Genomic DNA, 20,132 nt, shown 5'->3' on the forward strand with positions numbered 1-20,132 from the left:
CACGACTAAGGAAGGTTTTTGTAAACGATAAGAGAGTTCATGGAGTCGTTGAACTTGCCAAGCGCTCTTGCCCAACTAGCCAGCGATGATATCTCTTCTTTTGTTTCTTTTTAGTTTTTCTTTTTTCCTTGTGCACTCTTCTCGGGTGCACTCTTCTGATGATATCTTTAAGGTTATGAAATTTGTGAAGAAATTCAGGTTCGAACGGGCTGACAAAATAGGTTCGAGGACATCTGCGTTTGACAGGAAACTGCAAGAGTGTACCCCACATTGGCATACTGATGGATCGAGGATAACTGAGGCATAGGCGCTGGATTACATGACCTGAAAACAAAGCGGACCATTGGCTAGTGTTTCAAGCATTTTCGGGCAGAAGCGTATGTCGGCTGTCTATGCACTGATATTAGCTCCGGAATGAGCAAATTACCATGCTGAGCGACAGTCAGATTGCACTAAAACCATTGCCATCGTTTGAGGTGCATCCACTCAACCTAACCCAGCTCTATCTTAGTTGTTTTTGAAGTGAAATTTCTTAAGCGTCTATGAACGAGCGAGAATGGAGAGTAAAATTTCAAGGCCATGCAACGTTTTCGGCATTTTTGTTCCGCGAGAGAGAAAAACGATATAAAGTAGAGGAAAAGGAGAGAGAGGGCTATACCTTATATGGTATATATCTTAGATACACTTTAGGCTATTTTTCCTGAATTTTTCCTTGTGGTTGCTAATTTCTAGTGCGAAATAATACTGCCTGCTTTTCGGCGCTTTTCTGTTGGTGCAAACTTCTAGGAAATATATTTTTGGTGCTTACTTTTGTGGGTTGGATTTCCTTGGTGCCCACTGTTTGGGGCGTTTTTTGGACCCAATTTCTTTTGCGTTTTTTTGATGCCTACTTTTTGGCGCTTATTTCCGTTTCCTGGCTAGTGCTTGTGTGTACTATAAAGAGCTATCCATTCCGGCGTCGGATTTATTGTAATTGCCTTGCTGTAATTTGTGCCGTTGCTGCGGTCCTGGAATCGCTACGTTTGTGCGGGTGATAAACGCTCGGAGTAGTGTGCGTTGCTGCCACGGTTTGTGTGGGCGTTTATCTACACCGGTCGACGCTTCTCCGTTGTTTGTAAATTTTATCTACTTGTATTCTCTGCAAATGTTAGAAATATATTCTTTCTCTCCCTCTCTTTCTCTCATGCTCTCTCGGGTCTCTCCCTCTTTTTTTATCTGCCTTGAAAGTTTCACTTCTGTTATGTGTACTACTCTACACGCCCTTGTTTTTAAGAGAGCTGGGCTTGGATGAGGCACTGATTCATTAATTTATTAATTCATAAGGGCCTTTTATCTGGAGCCCCCATTAGTTTTGGCTGCCCGCTGTTATCAGTAAGCCTCAAACGCAAATAGGAATGAACTCTAAATGCTCAATATTTTCGAAATTTAGCACAGCTCTTAATAAATATTTTTAATTGAATTTAAAATTGAAAATACTTTATCCCTGATTTATGTCAATGAAAATTGCTTGTCGACTATTCCGCATGACTTTAGTGCCACTAACTGCATCACGTATTTTTAAAATCTATGCACTTTGTTACTTAAAAGTAATCCATTGAAGTGAGACAGTGTGAAATATTACAAATTACAAATTCTCACAGCCAACGGCATACCTGCCAACGAACGCGCATACGAAATGCACTCGTGAAATGCCATAAAAATGGGAAAGAAAAAATTTGCAAACATTTATGTGACTAAAAAATTTAATTAAAAATGAATGAATATGAAATTAACTCACAACGCAACCATTTCGTGGTCTAAGTGGCATCGCTGTCTCTATGTGCGATGCGGCTGCTAAACCTCACCTAACCCAGCTTAATATGAAATTCAAGCCAAAAGTTAAAGAAATGAGATGTAATAAAATTCAACTATGCAAATAATAAAAAATAAATCCTTGTAAGCATTTAAAAAATATGAATGCGAGAAAGCACTAAATTTAAAACACAAATTAAATTTTAATAAATGCGCGACCAGGCGACGAGTGCACACTTACAACCACGTACGCATAAAGAGAGAAATAGTGAATAACAAAAAACAAAAAAACAAATAACAAGAAATGAGCGCCACAGGGTGTAACACACACAAAGTGCAAGAAGGGGTAAAGGACTGGGTGTAGATGCGGTGCGATTTTGATAGCTCTGCGAATTGTGACTTGCCAGGGACTATGAGCGATGCAAGGTTTCAAATGTAGAGTTTCGATGGATAAATACACATACACACACATACATAGGAAAAATCAAGACTAGCTGATGCTATACTCAAATTAAAATGTTGACATTTAAAATGAAAATCATAATAAGAAGTGGACAATCAGACAGCACAATCGGACATACACAGACACAGAACAGAGACAGACACAGTCACTGGCACATCCACTATAAATTATTAAGTGATGCTAAATGCGCCTGTCACCAAAGCAGTGTAAAATCTAATTAAATAACTGCAAATGAAGCAAAAGTTATGAAATAATAAATTTACTTTCAATTTTAGTTACAATTTTATGTAAGCGATGCGCACAGAAAACAACAACAAATGAGTGGATGGGAACACTTAATAGGGTTAGTGGTAGAATTTAAGATTTCGCTTTTATATTTAATCGAATGGTTAGTCTTTCTTTGAGTTTTATTTTAAATGTATTTTTTTTGTGTTAGTAGTATTTTAATATTATAGACTAATCAAAGCATGTGTTTGTGTACTCACCAATACTTGTGTCATAGGCGTGTAAATACTCAGAAGTCATAAATTGTGAGACCAGCGAACTTTTGCCCACTGCTGGGCCGCCGAGCATGAGTACTCTGAATATGTGGAAGAAACAAAGGAAAAGTTTGTAGTTGTATAAAACTAAAAAAAAGGTGCTATTAAATACACTATGCATCTACATTTTTTTGTTTTTTAGAAATTCGAGATCACTGAGGCATGCGAAAGCAAACCAAATTCAAACACAACGCGCCGTAGCTTCAGTAAATCACTAACTAGCCAAAAAAACGCACAAAAAAGTGTTTATTTTATTGCAGAAGTTTATAGAGAAATTTTCAGTATTTTAATTAATAATTTTTTATAATATAATTTTAAATTAATAAAATTTTTGTTCCTTATTAAAAAAAGGCTATAGGTATACGGTATATTTGCTTCCTGCCTACTTTTCACGTCTACGCTTCAGCTGAACGTGAGTTTATTACGCAGTGATCGAAATATTTTGGGCATTGTCGTAAATTTTTTTTCCAGTATTAGTTTATTTTCTGCTTCAAGTAGGAGTAAACTGAAAAATTTTGAAAACAATTTTATAATTTTGAGATATATTAGAAGTGAAATATAATATTTTGATACCGTTTTTTAAAGTGAAATATTTTCTTTATTCGTTTTTAAGAATAGGACATACTTTTTAGAAAAAGTATTTTTGAAATTTTTTTTGGAAATACTTTTTTTAAAAAAAAAATTCCTTAAAAATCTTTGTGAAGCATTTTTTGTGTTTTTTATAAATAGCAAACATTTTTTTTGCATAAAATATATTTTTTTATTTGGTAGTCTAAAATGTTATTAAAAGTAATATATAAAAATGGTAAAACAAAACTAAGACGCGGACTCTAAACAGTCTATTTTCAAATTGGCGTTTTCAAAAAGGACAAAAAAAAATTTTTTTCCAAATGTTTTTGGCAAAGAAAAAAAATTTGATCCCAAAAAAAAATGTTCTTTATATTTAACCTAAGAAATAAAAAACATATTATGGTAAAGTAAGAAAATTTTCAAATTGCCGTTTTTGCAGATTACAAAAAAAAAAAGTTTTTTTCAAACATTTTGAACTAAACAATAATTTTTTTCCAAAATTTTTTTTAAAAAATTAAAAAAAATATGAATATGTTAAAATTAAACGAAAATCTTTCACATTGAAAAACGCTATATAAAAATTTTCGACTTGTCATTTTCAAAAAAAAAAAAAATTCTCAAACATTTTTACCAAAAAAATTAAATTTTCTTTAAAAGATATTTCATTTAAAAATTGTATTTCATCTTAAAAAGTTAAAAAAAGGCTATAGAAATTTTAAAAAGAAACTAAGATGCTTCACTCTATAAACCCTCTATGAAAATTTTCAACAAAAAAAACTATCTCCTAATCGATTTAACAGAAAAATAATCTTGTTTCCCAAAAAATATGTTATTTATATCCTAGCCTAAGATATTAAAAAACATTCACTTAAAAAACTAAGAAAATTTTCAAATAGTCTTTGGTAAAAAATACAAAAAAAAAAAATTTCCCAAACAGTTTTAAGTAAAACATTAATTTATTTTTCAAAAAACCTGAGTGTTTGAAAATGATAAGCAAATTTTTTTTAAACATTTTGAACTGAGCAATAATTTTATTTCAAAAAAAAGTTTTTTTATTTTAGCTCAAAAAGAAAATATCAAAATGCTAAAATTAAGCGAAAATCGTTCTCATTAAAAAACTCTATATAAAAGTTTTCGAATTGTCATTTTCAACTATAACAACAAAAAAAAAAATCTCAAACATTTTTACCAAAAAAATTAAATTTTCTTTAAAAAATATTTCATTCAAAAGCTGTATTCTATCTTACAAAGTTAAATGAAAGAAAGATTCTTCACTCTAAAAACCCTCTAGGAGAGTTTTCAGCTAGAGGTTTTCAAAAATGACAAATTTTTTTAAAATGACAAAAATAATTTTTTTCAAACATTTTTAACGAAACAATAAATTTATTATGTAAAAAAATATGAATTTGACGTTTTTAAAATGATACAAAAAAAAGGAAATATTTTTTGCAAACATTTTTAAATGAGAAACATGTATTTTTAATAAATTAAATCAAATTAATAAAAAAAAAATTTTATAAAGTTAATTTTAGTTTAAAAATTATAAAATATATGTAAAAATGTTACACATTAAAAACTAAGAAAATCTTAAAAATGCTTTTTTTTAAATTTGGGGAAAAAATGTTTTTTAAAAAAATTTTTGTTAACTAAAAATTTTGTTAGCTAAAACTTGTTAACTAAATTTTTTTACTTTTTTAAAATGATGCAAAAAAGGAAACATTTTTTGCAAAGGGAAAGCAAACATTTTAAAAAATTAAATTAAAGAAAAAACGATTTTTTAAATTTAATTTCAGCTTAAAAATTATAAAAAAATATATGAAACTGTTACATATTCAAAACTAAGAAAAGTTTGAGCTTAAAAATAAAAAACAAAATTAGTAAAATGTTAAAATGAAACGAAAATGCTTCCCTTCAAACAATTATGTACCATAATTTGCAACATTGAATAAATCGCAATATTATTAAATTTGTTTTCAAAATTTTGTCAGCTTATTTGTTGTTATACTCAAGCCTACGAAGGAATTAATTTTCAGACATATTTACAACAATGTTGAAAATACTTGGATCACTTGACATGGAATCGAGCTATAACGGTTTATACTTTACGTCCAACTAACAAAGGCATAACACAGACATATTTATATTTATATGTATATATGTAAGTAAGTATATAGAGATGATAAGAATTTGAATTTCTTCATTCAAAGTAATTGCTTTTTTTTGTATATCATTTGGCCTAAATGCTCTAAATGTCTACGTCAACACTAAAGGCATGTGGATCGTCCGAGGTACGCCGTGATAGGCCGTCATGATCCAAGTAAAGTTGACTTAACTAACTAATGTTAATCCTTCCTCATATAAATGTTTTGTTTACTTTAAGCGATTTTGTACCTTTTCATATTTCAAATAGAATGCATGCAACTTTGCCTAGCTAAATATTTAATTTTCTTCGATTTAACTCGCACTAATCAAATTCATTCAACGCGTGGCTATAATATGAATTAACATATTTTCTCTATGCCTGCACACAAATACCTATAATCCACTTAAACGCAGTTCATTTCAACTTTTCCCCTCAATTTGCAAACATTTGAATGACTTAAGCTACGGGTACCGGTGCTAAAAAACTATAACAAAACTCACCTGTATGGTCCACTGCCTGGATTTGAGGTGCTGCTCTCACGGCTGGATGCTAAGCTGCAGGTGGCCGATGTGCGTGCCGAATTCGGTGCTGGAATTTGGGCGGCGGTCAAGTGCTCCGTGCTGTGCAAAAAACAAACAGAATAAATAAAAAAGAAGCTCAAAAAAAGCAGTAGAAATAATCAAAGCCAAATATATACAATATTCAATGTTTATAATAAAAAGCGAGTGAGGCGTCATATTAATCCATTTAACTCATCTCTTTCATCTGTGTTCCCCTGTTGAACTGCCTTAGTTTTGAATTGCATTAAAATTGCTACTCACCTCGAATTTGAGCTCGCTACACTGTTGTTGGAACGACTACGTCGACTTTTTAGCGAATCTCCCCGATTTACTACACCTTTGCCCGTGATGGAAAAATGTCTCAGTCTATAGTACTCCTCCTCCACGCCGGTATTTGGCATTGAAGCGACGCTGTAGGTAACATAAGGAAAAAAAAACAAAGTAAATATCAACTATAAAACACAAATATGTGTGTAAGTGAGTAAAGAGGGGGGAAAAATGTAAATTTGCCGCACAAACAGACATTGTCACTGTTAATGGTAAAGCAAGTGCTCAGACAATGGTCGCAGACTTACCGCGAACGCTGTTGTGGCAGACATAGTTGATTAGGACGTCCTGACGCACGACTGCCTGGTGTTTTCACCGACTGCGAACGACTATGATGTGGTGAACCATAACTGCAACAACAAAATGGGAATAATAAACGATTAGTGTTGGTTTGTAACGAAAAAGTCAAAGAAAAAAGTGTTGCTAGTAATACATAGTTGGCTATTGGGCAGTTCAATCTTGAGCAGTGGTGGTGTGGGGGTGTGTGCTTGAATAATTTAACTGACCTAATTGAACGGTAAAGTTGTTAGGCTGAAACTTTTAAGTGAAGGCCGAAGCTTAAAAAATGAAATTAAATGAGAGGATAATGAAATAAGACAAAATCACTTGTATTGAATTTTAATGTACACCCAGGGCCATGCCAGTCAACCAGCTGGAGAGTTTATTTTTTTTTTTTTTTCAAGTAACAAATTATGGTCGCCAACCATGAATACGACTGATTGCGAGACAATTAAATTAGGGCAAGATTTTTATGATTTATCTATTGGAAATTTGCAAATCATTGAGAAAATTGTAATATTTATGCACAGTCAATTTTCGGTGTTTTTCACATAAATATATGAGTTTGTATGTATCTATTCATGAGATATAATCGGAGTATTTTCCGTTATGAAGGACATCCAAATACATATTTAGAAATAAATTTTGGAATAATTTGCAATCGCCACAATGATTTAGAAAGCACAGAGCCATTATAAGAAATAATTCTATTAATATTACAAAAAGAAAAAAAAAGTATTTCCAAATTTCTTCAATATTAAATTATTAAAAGAAATTCACATTTTCAAAATCTTTCCAATATTAAATTACACTAGTCTACAAGGAAAAGTATCCGAAATAATTTAAACTAATATCTGCTTCTCTGTCCATGCAAAATTCGGATTGATAACTAAAATTAATTTATTAGTTTGAGTTTTTACGATAATCGTATCTTTCGTGTTTAATGGAACTAGGCCGACAAAATTTAACCAACATTCAGACCCAGAAACCAGACTATATATTTCCGAAGGTCTATGATGCGCTGAATCCAAATCTGGCCTCAGAATTGCTCTATCAGCTCTGGTTTTCGAGATATCCTAACCTAAAAGTGCAAAAAACACCATTTTTGCCCATATTTGAGGTTATGTAGCCTTGCAGATGTTTTCTTTCACCAAAACTAAAGGATGGCATCTTTAAATAGAATCCTTCTTTTTTCAAATGGCGTTTTGTTTGCTCAAATATCTTTTTTTTTTCGCAGAGATATCGCATTTTGAAATTTTCATGTTTCGAAATTTTCCTACACCTGAAAATCGATTAAGATAACATAGACATGATATAGTCGCTTACTAATTTTCTTGGGTTTGAGGGCCTGAAATATATGGATTAATAGTATGTAAATTTGGAGTTTGTGGGAAAGCCTGCTTGCGGTTATGTGGGTTAGGCTGCTCGCGGTATGATAGGGGTGGTTTCTAGGGGTTAGGGCTGTGTGTGACTCGGTACCCAAAGGTTAGATAGTGTAGGGATGTGGTGAGTCAGCACACTTATGGTGTGAGACAAAATTTTAAGAAAAATAAGACTCAATTCAAGAAAATTAGTAATCGAATATATCATGTCTATGTTATCTTAATCGATTTTCAGGTGTAGGAAAATTTCGAAACATGAAAATTTCAAAATGCGATATCTCTGCGAAAAAAAATGATATTTGAGCAAACAAAACGCCATTTGAAAAAAGAAGGCTTGTATTTAAAGATGCCATCCTTTAGTTTTGGTGAAAGAAAACATCTGCAAGGCTACATAACCTCAAATATGGGCAAAAATGGTGTTTTTTGCACTTTTAGGTTAGGATATCTCGAAAACCAGAGCTGATAGAGCAATTCTGAGGCCAGATTTGGATTCAGCGCATCATAAACCTTCGGAAATATATAGTCTGGTTTCTGGGTCTGAATGTTGGTTAAATTTTGTCGGCCTGTGTTATTAGGGAATGCTGTGAAGCTTTTCATAAAACTGTAAGGCTAAGCACCCTGTGAGACTCTTGCTATAAACTCTTTAACACGCTTAGTGTCTCTATGTGTGTATTTTGTATGGCATCTGAGGTGAAGTAAAGACTGCGTGGGCTAGGGCGAAGCTTGGTCAATAACAGACCGTTAGCCGGCTCTCAGAGATTTTCATAGAATCAGCGGATGGGCAACAAATCGGTTTTTTACGAAAATACAAAGAAGGTGTTAGTGATATACGATAAAAATTTACACAATGTCACTTTGTTGCCATCTGAGCAAAGACAGGTGTGTGAGAGTGCGAGAATATTTGTGAAATGATCGTTTAGAGCTCGTTACGTGGCAGCCTAAGTTCCTCTTACAATATTGTTTTTCACCATAGTTATTGGACAAACTTAGTAATCTATCATCCTTGGCCAAAATCCGTACTTGAGAGATCGAGTTGAACGCAATCTTGACAAGGAATACAGAAAAGAGAGACATTTTACAAAAGAGGAAAAGGAAACGAAAAGGTTGTGCGGTGTGTGCGTAGCCTCACATATCAATCTGACCCTGTCCAATAATCCAAGTATTTTTATGATTGTCGTCAATGCTTACAAAACTTGGCTTTTTTTAATTGTTTCAATGTTTATTTATTTATTTTTTAATTTTTTTATTTTTTTATTTTATAAATAAAAAGACCTTATGGTAATTTCTGCAGACTTATCGAAAAAAAAAAATGTTTATATGTTATGGCCCTATTGACGTAAATAAGCAATATTTATGGCGTACTTCTGTACCTCATAAGAGCTTACAAACAAATGCTGCTTTCTTACATTTGTGACCTCTGCATGTGAGGCCGTGAATTCCAGAACATTGCATTTGCGTGCCACCAACTCATTTTTCAATGCAGACAAACGCAATAAACAAAGTAACTAACATTAAAATCGCTAAACATTCTGAGGTAAAGTGGCTAAAAATGCAGATAAATATCTAACAAAATGCAGGGGTTCGCCTGCGCTAGGCAGCAGCAAGGACTCGTCACTGCAACTGGTAATTGTCCGACTAATCAAACGTGTTGAGACATGAAGAATGAGGAGTTAAGTTGAGAAAAAGTTACTTTACTCAACTCTTTTTCGTTGCATAAACTCGCGTGCTTCACTGCCATTTACCGCTTAAGGCCGGCGGTGTTGAGCAATGGTTGGAGAGTGCCTCTCAAATGCTTGCCTTATTACTTCAGAAAGTGTGCGTGTGTGTGTGTGTGTGTGTGTTATATACTTTAATGCATTTTCTTCAATAGCAGCGTTTTGGGCAAGGAAGTGCCTTTAAAGGAGTTAAACGTGCAAAAAGATGTACGCTTAAGTAGATATTTGTATATGTATATGTATATATATACTCGTATATGTATAACGTAGGGTAGAGAAGAAGCATTTAAATTGCATGATGCACATTGTTTTTAGTGCTGAAGGTGAGTTCGGCTATGACCCTGTAATTGCATGGGAGCCAATAGTTGGTCTAAATAAACTGTAGAAGAAGAATAAACTGTTTGTTGAAAAGAGTTTAAGGAAGGTTAATAGATAAACTGATAGCTGCAATGGATCAGTGAAAACTGAAACTTGTTTCGACCTCTGTTCAAACTCAACTATGGTGCTTCTCAAATGGCCAAGTACTTTTCAAGGCAACTTCGGTGGCCAAATCGTAATGAGAAAATGACAAATCCGCGCATTTTGTGCATTAATCTAACGAAATTTTGAGAAAGCTTTGTAGCCTTAAATTAATAGATCGATAGCCATGCATGGGGAAATCCATACTTCCCCTCTAAATTTTATTTGTCGAACGCCGAATTCGCTGTATATACATTTTTGTCGTCTGTACAGATGCACTTGCCCCGCTGATTTATATTCCTGTACAATGCATGTTCGTCTAACCTATTGGTATATTGAGGTGACTACTCAGTAAACTTTAACGTAACAAGTGCGATATTTTACGCTTCACTTTAGGCTTGTAAGCTCAGCCTGCAGTTGCGCTACGCGCGCAGCATTAGGAGAACTCACACCTTTGAAATCATGAATTATTGACACAATTTTCTTTCACTTTATTGATGGTTTCATTAGTCTTCGATGTCGACGGGCTGCCACCACTTCCGCTATCCTCGATGGACTCATGATCACTTCTGAAGCATTCGTGCCACTCGTAAACTGGTGTTTTCTTTAGAATATCTTAAATGTTAATCACAGATGTGGCAACGTAACCAAAAACACAAAAAAAAAGAACTCAAAACGGTTGATTTAGAGCGTCATTCGGCTGTTCTTCCGAGAACCTTTTGATCAAGATGTATGTATAATGCATAGTACTTCGTTTCAATCACAAACTTTCAACTTCATTAGCACTCCTTTTCGGCGCGTGCATTTCCTGCTGGGCACTCACGTAGTCGTGTATCTAATATGGCTCTTAATTACTATTTTCCGACTGTTTCGCTTGTGTTGCACTGCTGAGCTGCACTTCTAGAATATTCGCTCTTGAATGCACACACTTTTCACATAAACACGCAACTCAATAAAATATGAATTTATCTGACTTTTATCAAATTTTCGCATTCTTCGCAACACAATGCGCAAGCAAGTATATACTTTGTTTTCTAAAGGACACTTGAATTGGCTGCATTTTTGGCAGCTTACTTTATAAGTAGTTGCAACATAGTAGTTTGTAACGACTTGTGCAAATGTACAGTTTTTACACACACACACACATACCCACACACACACACAAAGAGCAGTATGATATTGTTTTTATAAACAAAACGTGGGGCAAATTGTGTTCAGATGCTGCCACTTTTCGAAGAGGAAAACTTTCATGACGACTGAACTCAAAGGCACTCAAGACGTTGGGATAATATTTGCTTTGGCTTAGAAAGGTAATCATAACAAGGAACTGTTAAATAAATAGGTTTGAGTTTTGGGTAATGTGTGGGTTTTTCGTTGTATCTTTTCAGAGTATCAGTACTCAAGTACGTAATTTAAAAAGGCATTCTCAAGAAGTTGAGAAGTTGAAGTTATCGCCAGAGCTCTAACTAATTGGAAGTTGATGGTGGTGGTGGTAGAGGTGCTGTCTGAGTGCACATAGCACAAAGATGCCATTTTGACACACCACTTGTAGATGTAGCAGGATTTGAATGAAGCTTATATGTTATGTACATTTATCTTATTGAAGGTCCAAAAACACTTGAATGAAGGATTTAAAAAAAAAAATATTTTTTAATTTTTTTGAATAAAAAATTTGTTTGAATGGTAATTTTTGGTTCAAACAAAAAATTGTCTTTTTTTTAAATTTTTTTGAAAAATTTTTTTTTAAGTCCTTCGTTCAAGTGTTCATTCTTTGGACCTTTAATAAGATAAATAAAGACTAAAGACATATTTTTTTTAAAAAATTTTTTTTTGGAAATTTTGCTTTTGTTTAAAAATTATATTAATTATATTGTTTTTTGCTTGGAAATGCGGTTACAAATTTTTTTTGAAAATTTTTGATTTTTGTTTTAATTAATTATATTGTTTTATTACCAAGTTTTCGTTTCAAAATTTTAAATTGTTTTTTTTTTATTAATATAATTTTATTGGTTTTTGTTTCGAAATTCGGTAAAAATTTTGTTTGCAATTTTTTTTTTTAAATTAATTATATTTTTAATTTACAATTTATTTTGAAAAATTTTTTTTTCGATAAAAAATTTTTTTTTGGAAAATTTTTTTTTTTTTTTTTAATTAATTCTATTATGACAAATTAATTCCATTATAACAAATTTACAATTTTTTTTGAAAATTTTTGATTTTTTTAATTAATTATAATATATTGCTTTTGCTTGGAAATGCGGTTACAAATTTGTTGCTTGAAAATTTTTTATTGTGTTTTTTGGATTAATTATATTCTTTTATTACAAATTTTTTGTTTCAAAATTTAAATTTTTTTTTAAATTAATTATATTGGTTTTTATTTCGGAATTCGGTTAACATTTTTTTTGGAAAATGTTTTATTTTTTTTCTAAATTAGTTACATTATGACAAATTTACAATTTATTTTGAAAAATTTTTTTTTCGGTAAACATTTTTTGTTTGGAAAATTTTAAATTTTTTTAAATTTTGGATTTTGTGAATTAGTTTTATTGCTTTTGCTTGGAAATGCCGTTAAAATTGTTTGTTTGAAACTTTTCGATTGTTTTAAATTAATTATATTGGTTCTTGTTTCGAAATTCGGTAAACATTTTTTTTTGGAAAATTTTTCATTTTGTTTAATTAATTCATTTATGACATATTTACAATTTTTTTTGAAAATTTTTGATTTTTTAATAATTACATTGTTTTTTGCTTGGAAATACGATTACAAATTTTTTTTTGAAAATTTTTGATTGTTTGTTTTTAATTAATTAATTTTTTTTTTTTGTTTCGAAATCCGGAAATTTTTTTTTGGAAATTTTTTGATTTTTTTGGCAATTCATTATTTTATGACATATTTTTTGAAATTTTTAATTTTTTAATTAAATTTTAATTTTTTAATTTTAATGAAATTTTTAATTTAAAATTAAATTGGTTTTGCTTGGAAATGCGGCTACACATTTTTTGTTTGAAAATTTTTGTTTTTTTTAATTAATTATATTCTTTTAGTACAATTTTTTTGTTTTATGTTTTTTAATGTTTTTTTGTTAATTAATTATATTAGTTTTTGTTTCAAAATTCGGTTAAAATTTTTTTTTGGAAAATTTTTGATTTTTTTTTTAATTATTAAGTTATTACAAATTTAAAAATTTGTTTGTTTTTTAATTTTTGATTTTTTTTTGTAATTAATAATATCATCTTTTGCTTGCAAATGCGGTTACAACCTGTTAGAAGTCGCTATTTTTGATAATTTTCAAAGAAAAAAATCTATGAACCACTAGAAAGTACTATTAAATTAAAGAGTTCCCTTTGCTTGATTGATTTAAGCTGTGTCAGTGCAGAGTTATGGTGGTCACCGCAAAACATTTCTTTTGAGTGAAGTCCAAAAACAACAAAAATATATACCTGCCTACAAATTTTTTTTCGGAAATTGGTTAAAGTCAATTTAAAATATTATTTAATAATTCTTCATCATTAGCTTTGTAAAATAATTTAAATTAGTTTCGAAAAAAAAGTATCGAATTTTTTCTTCATACTTCTGATTCCACCTAAAGGTCTGAAAAAAATTTCATTGATTTGACTCCACCTGAAAGTCTTAAAAAAATGTAATTGATTTGAAATTTCTACCATCTGTAAGCTTTTAAAACTGTGAAAAATTTGTGCTTCTCTAAGATAAAAACAAAAATTTTTATATCTAAAGCAACAAAGTAAATAGTTTTATTTTTGCAAAAGTGGTCGCGAATTATTATTATTATTATTTGTTATCCCGCCGGCTGGGTGCGCAAAGGGCCGATGCAAATAAATTCCATTGGGGTCGAGTTGCAATTTTTTACTTTATCCGCTGCCAGCGAGCCGTCATGAATTCGTCAAAACAGGCTTCGTCTTCATGTTCTTTTCGGTCGTCCTCTTTGGTGAGCACGATATGCTGTTCATGTCAGTCGCAGATTTACGAATTGTATGGCCTATCCATTTTCGCTTTTGTTTGCGTATCTCAATCTCAATCGGCCTTTGTTCGTTTCGAGTAAGGGGCGCGACATTAGAAATCCAGTTATCTGGCCAATGTAGGCGCAGTAGAGCTCTCAAATAGTGGTTCATAAAAGTTTGGCGCTTTTTTGTTGTTAATGGGTTACTTTCCCTTTTTTACGCGATTTGTGCTTTCATATGCATTTCTTATAGTTTTTGGTTCAAGGTTCAAATAATAAAGCTTTCTAGTTGATATTGATTTCGCATAGCAGACGAAGTAATTTGACCTACAGTGCAATATTTATGCAAATAAACTTACTACTCCATAATAATTTATGCAGTTTAGCAAATCGCATTTGAAAAACAAACATAAATAAACACAAATTTAATTTCGTGCTGCTATTTGATTTAATAAACAAGCAAAAAGCGCATGCAAAAAAGATCTCATAAATAATGTTTGCCTTTGCTCTCTCCAAATGTTGTAAATAAATATCGGGTAATTTGTTGGTGGAAAACTTTGGGGAATTCAATACGGCAGCAAGTGAGCGTAGAACAAATATTTTGTAAATTTATGTTTCGATTATCCATAAATTGCTCACGTATTGACAGCTGCCAGTGGCATTGGTTTGCTGGTGGTGCTTGCTTTCGCTTAAATGCCACAACCTCAAATGCCCACTCACCGCGCAGACCGCGCGTACTAATTGCTAATTTTAATACTCCATTATTTTTAGAATGCAGTTTTTTGTTTATAAAATTTATTCTTGGTTTTGCAGGCTTTTATTGTTTGCTAAAATTTTATAGCTTCCTTTTCGCTGCTGGCAAGGAAACTTGCGCCTTTTGGCTTTTGGCGGATATACAATTTACCCTTCAATTTGGTTCGATAAAAAATAGCTGCACAATGAAAATGTAAAATTTTCCATACCAATGATGGTGGGATGGCAACAAAAGCACTGGTGTTTATTTGCTTAGTAGCTGCTTAGACGTTGCGTCGATGCCTGGAATTCATCCATGAATTCAACTATGTATGGGTACACTCATACTTACACCCATGTACGTTCGCTTTTTTATTGCTTATGTTTTTATTGTAGAAGTTTAATTTTGTTTCCTTATGCTTTTGATTGTTAAAATAATCAAAGATTTTCTTGAGTTTGTAATAAAAAGCGCGAACATAAAAATCCTGATATGAGCAAGTGGAAGTAAACAGCTTTTCGATGAAAAATAAAAAAATTAATATTAAAAGAGAAAAAAAATTAATCGAGAATTTAGTCTGAAAATACCAATTTCGAGATATTTTTAATTGAAATTTGCACTTGAAATTATTTTTTATAAATATGTACAAAAGTGTGAAAATATTTGCTTCACATTCACAATTCCCTCTAATTGTTTAATTTTTGTATGACTAAATTTTTATTTTTTTTTCTATTTGTGGCTATTGATTTTCGATTCGCATTTGCTTTCTTTTATGACTTTCGCATTTTGGTTTTTAATTCTGAGGCAGAAATACTTGAAATTCATTTTATCAACACTCCGCTTCCGCTTTCATAAATAGCAGATGCAACTCATTTGGTTCTTGTCTTTTCCCTCACTGTGCTCTGCCGTTAGTTCTCTTCTGCAAAACAGCTACAAAAGCAACATTGTACTCTCCTGCGGAAAAGCGCACAAATACGTGACACATGGAAGTTATGCACTGATTTTGCAAATCGCTAAGTTTACTGGCACAACTCTTACGCTGTGTTGGGAGAAAGCTGCCATTGAGAATTTAAATTTTGCTCTATTGCTTGTCATTAGTGCTGCTGGCAGCTGGTTTAGAAATTAGAAAAGTTGAGGAAAGGCAGTAAAGGGGCATAGAGCTGGAATATGGCGCAGCAGGTTTAGGAAGAAAAGAGAATAACGGTTGGAGTTGTTTCTCAGCGTAAGTAATTAGAGTTCTATTGCATTCAATATAAAATCATACAAATCAATGCGTTTTCTTAGAAAAAGTTGCAATTTGAGTTAGGAAAAATCAATCACTGACCGAGTTAAGCTATTTGATTTTTGTTGCTGGGCATTGCTTCAAAACTAATATTCAAAAATTAATGCTAATGCAGCGTGTAAAAAAAACATCAAATTTACATCGCACTGTGTCTTCCTTTTTGGTACTATTTTGGCTTTGCTTGACTTGACACTCATTGAGCTTTGCTTAAGTTTCTGTGGCTTACCAGTTTAGTACATGCCATGTAGTCTCTCTCTACGTCTCTCAGTTGCTCAGAAGTTTGTATTGTAACTGAAACAGTATATATCGGAAGTTGATATGCAGTTTCTCTCTACGTCTCTCAGTGTCTCAGATGTTTGTACTGTAACTGAAACAGTATAGCGGAAGTTGAAAGTTGAATGCTATGCTATGTAGTTTCTCTCTACTTTACTGAGTTTCTCAGAAGTTTGTACTGTTCCATTAAGTAAGCTATTGCTGAGATCAAACAGTTTAACGGAGAGAACATGACATCCATAACGTAGTAAAGTCTTGTTTATTTTAAGATCACGTAACTTTACATCCTGGGGCAAAACGCTAGCGCATCAACATTTTGAGCTGTTTTCACTCTTTTACTTCCTTTTTAAATTCATTATTTTTGTTTAAAAATACAGCAAAAAACAAAAATTATAAAAAAAAAAATAAAAAGTAATAAAAATAAAAAATAATAAAAAATAAAAAAATAAAATATAATAATAATTAAAAAAATAGATCCGTCTAACAGAAACCATATACATTTAGTTTTCAAACTTTATATACAACTTTTTAAAATACCGCAAATCCTACATCCTAACTAAAATTTTTAGAAATATTTCCGGTATGCAGTTTCATAGATAATTAAATTTTAATACAACAAAATGCAGGTTTGGAATTGTTATAAAACGTCGCTGATTTTTCTTTTAATTTTTCCTTCACAAATGCATATTTTCTTTTGTATGGAGAAAGTGAGCTGCAACGTCAGAGGGAAAAAATGAAAAAAATGTCTAAATTGTCATTTTATGGGGGCCACTGCAGCGGAAGGGATTTATATGTGGCTCCCATTCAATTGGCATCATACTCCGTATCCACTGTGGAAATAAGATATGAAAATAAGTGGCCCACCTTCGGAACATCGTGTAGAGACATGGCTTGGATTTTTTTCATAAATTTATTTAATTAGATTTAATTTAATTAATTTATGGTAAGTCCTATCTCACGAAAAATATACTGCATCCTACAATTTAAAGTTAAAACTATGCTGTCAAAGAATTTTTTTTGACAGTTGTGTCTTTTTTAGAGTTCACTTAAGAATTTTTTCGTGCTTACACATTTTAATTCATTAAAAATAGTATAAGAAACAAATTATTAAACGGCGAGAGCAAAAATCTACCGCGACTCAGAGACCTTTCCTGAGACTAATTTAAGCGCTTCGTACTTGTGTTGAAAAAACTCACACTATTTGTTTTATTAGATTCAAGAAAAATTCATACAATATTGAAAATCGTGTTATAGCAAATTTGTGTAAAGAACTTTTTTTCTTTTTAACTCCTAGCAATTCATATACAAAAAATCGTGTGAAAAGTTAATTAGTTGCATTTGTTTTTTTTTTTATTATTTTGAAATTACTTTATTTATAAAAATATTCTTCATAAATATTTGACAAAAACCACATAACATTAAATCAAGTGTGCGCAAACTTTTGAAACATTCATTCAAGTCACATCAACATTTTACATTGTTTATTAATGTTTTGGAAAACTTGTACATGAAATTGTATAGCCTATTTAATTTTAGTAAAATAAATTACATATTTTAAGCTCGAAATACTATTTGATTTTTTATAATTTTTTCCCTTGACTGTGTTGCGCATTTCCCCCATATAACGAAAGCGCGATGCAATTTTTTTAATTTAATGCGCAATAAAAGTGCGAGCAAAATTTTTGTTTTAAAGTCCGATTGAAAATTTTAAATTTAAAAAAATTTTAAATGTAAAGAAAATTTAAATGAAAAAAAATTAAAAGTTAAAAATTTTAAATTAAAAAAAATTTGAAATTTTGAAAAGAATTTGACGAATTTATATAAATATTGTACAACGCTTGAAACTTGAATTAATACGGTTTTTGTTATAAAATGAAATATTTTTTTATAAAAAAAGGTGAATTAAAAAATATGTTAGAAAATATGAAGCAATTTCAACATTTACATATAGCCATATATTCAATGCCCTTACACGTTATATAACTTAAGGAGCTCACAATCACCAACGTAAACGCAGGCCCGCCTCAACTGATATGATGAAACTAATGGAAATGAATTCTCACTACCTTGAGTATCCATTATAACTAATGCATTTGTAATGAATTATTAAAATCTGTCTCTCTCTGAATAAAGACATCTAACAGGCAGCAGCGTCTAAGCTCTAATCAAAAAAGTATATAAATAGTCAAAAAATTTCGACATGCTGTCTTTTGCCTTTATATAGTCACATACCCACGCTCCCACTACCAACCACACACACTTCCTTACTCATTCTCTCCATACCTCTCCCACTTATATTCTCACATCTCTTCTCCACGTTTCTTAATTTACCCCCTTACTAACTGATGTTTTCTTTAATGATATCAGCTAAACCAATCTTTTTCTCTCTGTTACATAAAAACAACAACAATTTACACTTTGACTCTCACTATTAGTTTGCAAGCTCATATTTGTTAACTTAGTGCTAAGGATTGTGTGACCTTGGAAATTATTAATAAAGTTACCTTCGAATTATTAATAAAGCTACGTTAGAGAACGGATTATTATTTTATTTAGTGCTCTAAAATGAAGGTAAAATTGACAAAACTCGATACTAGTACTACGTCCAAGTTGTAGATATGAAACCGGTAGCCAAAAAAATGTGTACTATGCACGAACCCAATGCAGTACCGCATGCAATAGCTTAGCAGTGATTCCCACTATTTCCTGCCGAGAGACCAAGTGTCGCAAGTGGTGATAATACCATGTAAATCAACATTCAATAAAGTATCATACAGAAGACAAGACGGTAGTGAGTTAAGATAACGCTACTGCAAACTTTCCGATGCCTCCTTTGCTTTGGAACCACCTATAAACATAGTGGGAGTAATTGGGACTATCGACGGTGTATAGCCTTCATACGCTTACATGAGAGGAAACTGGACGCAGGTACCTGTTGTGCCTTCGGACATAAACGCAGCTCTACCCAGAAGTTATACTTTTGTGGTAGAATTAGCCGAGGTGGAGGATTGTTATAGTATTAGTGGGAGCGTGTCCTACATACCATTGATGTGACGGTACCTTTGAGATGTTTCTGACATTTTGATTTCAACCTCCTTAAAAAAAAAAATACCCTGAAAATAATCCAGCGAGAGCGGCATGTGAGCACTTATTCGATTGTCGTGAGACTGAAGATTAGCCGAAAGATAACACAGGCCGACAAAATTTAACCAACATTCAGACCCAGAAACCAGACTATATATTTCCGAAGGTTTATGATGCGCTGAATCCAAATCTGGCCTCAGAATTGCTCTATCAGCTCTGGTTTTCGAGATATCCTAACCTAAAAGTGCAAAAAACCCCATTTTTACCCATATTTGAGGTTATGTAGCCTTGCAGATGTTTTCTTTCACCAAAATTAAAGGATGGCATCTTTAAACACAATCCTTCTTTTTTCAAATGGCGTTTTGTTTGCTCAAATATCATTTTTTTTCGCAGAGATATCGCATTTTGAAATTTTCATGTTTCGAAATTTTCCTACACCTGAAAATCGATTAAGATAACATAGACATGATATATTCGATTACTAATTTTCTTGAATTGAGTCTTATTTTTCTTAAAATTTTGTCTCACACCATAAGTGTGCTGACTCACCACATCCCTACACTATCTAACCTT

At 31.8% G+C, this 20,132-nt stretch overlaps 1 protein-coding gene across 2 annotated transcripts in view; it reads right to left on the bottom strand.

Annotated features, from left to right (window-relative positions):
* Nucleotides 1-20,132, bottom strand: part of LOC128868124 (uncharacterized) — a 157,338-nt gene that overhangs the window by 38,126 nt on the left and 99,080 nt on the right. For both annotated transcript variants that reach the window (XM_054109884.1, XM_054109885.1), the window contains 4 exons: nt 6,642-6,743; nt 6,328-6,477; nt 6,007-6,126; nt 2,740-2,834 (listed from right to left, as the gene is read on the bottom strand). In XM_054109884.1, the coding sequence (XP_053965859.1) occupies nt 2,740-2,834; nt 6,007-6,126; nt 6,328-6,477; nt 6,642-6,743 (467 nt within the window). The remainder of the gene's footprint in view (nt 1-2,739; nt 2,835-6,006; nt 6,127-6,327; nt 6,478-6,641; nt 6,744-20,132) is intronic.

Source organism: Anastrepha ludens, chromosome 6 (assembly GCF_028408465.1).
Source record: "Anastrepha ludens isolate Willacy chromosome 6, idAnaLude1.1, whole genome shotgun sequence".
Classification (NCBI taxonomy): domain Eukaryota; kingdom Metazoa; phylum Arthropoda; class Insecta; order Diptera; family Tephritidae; genus Anastrepha; species Anastrepha ludens.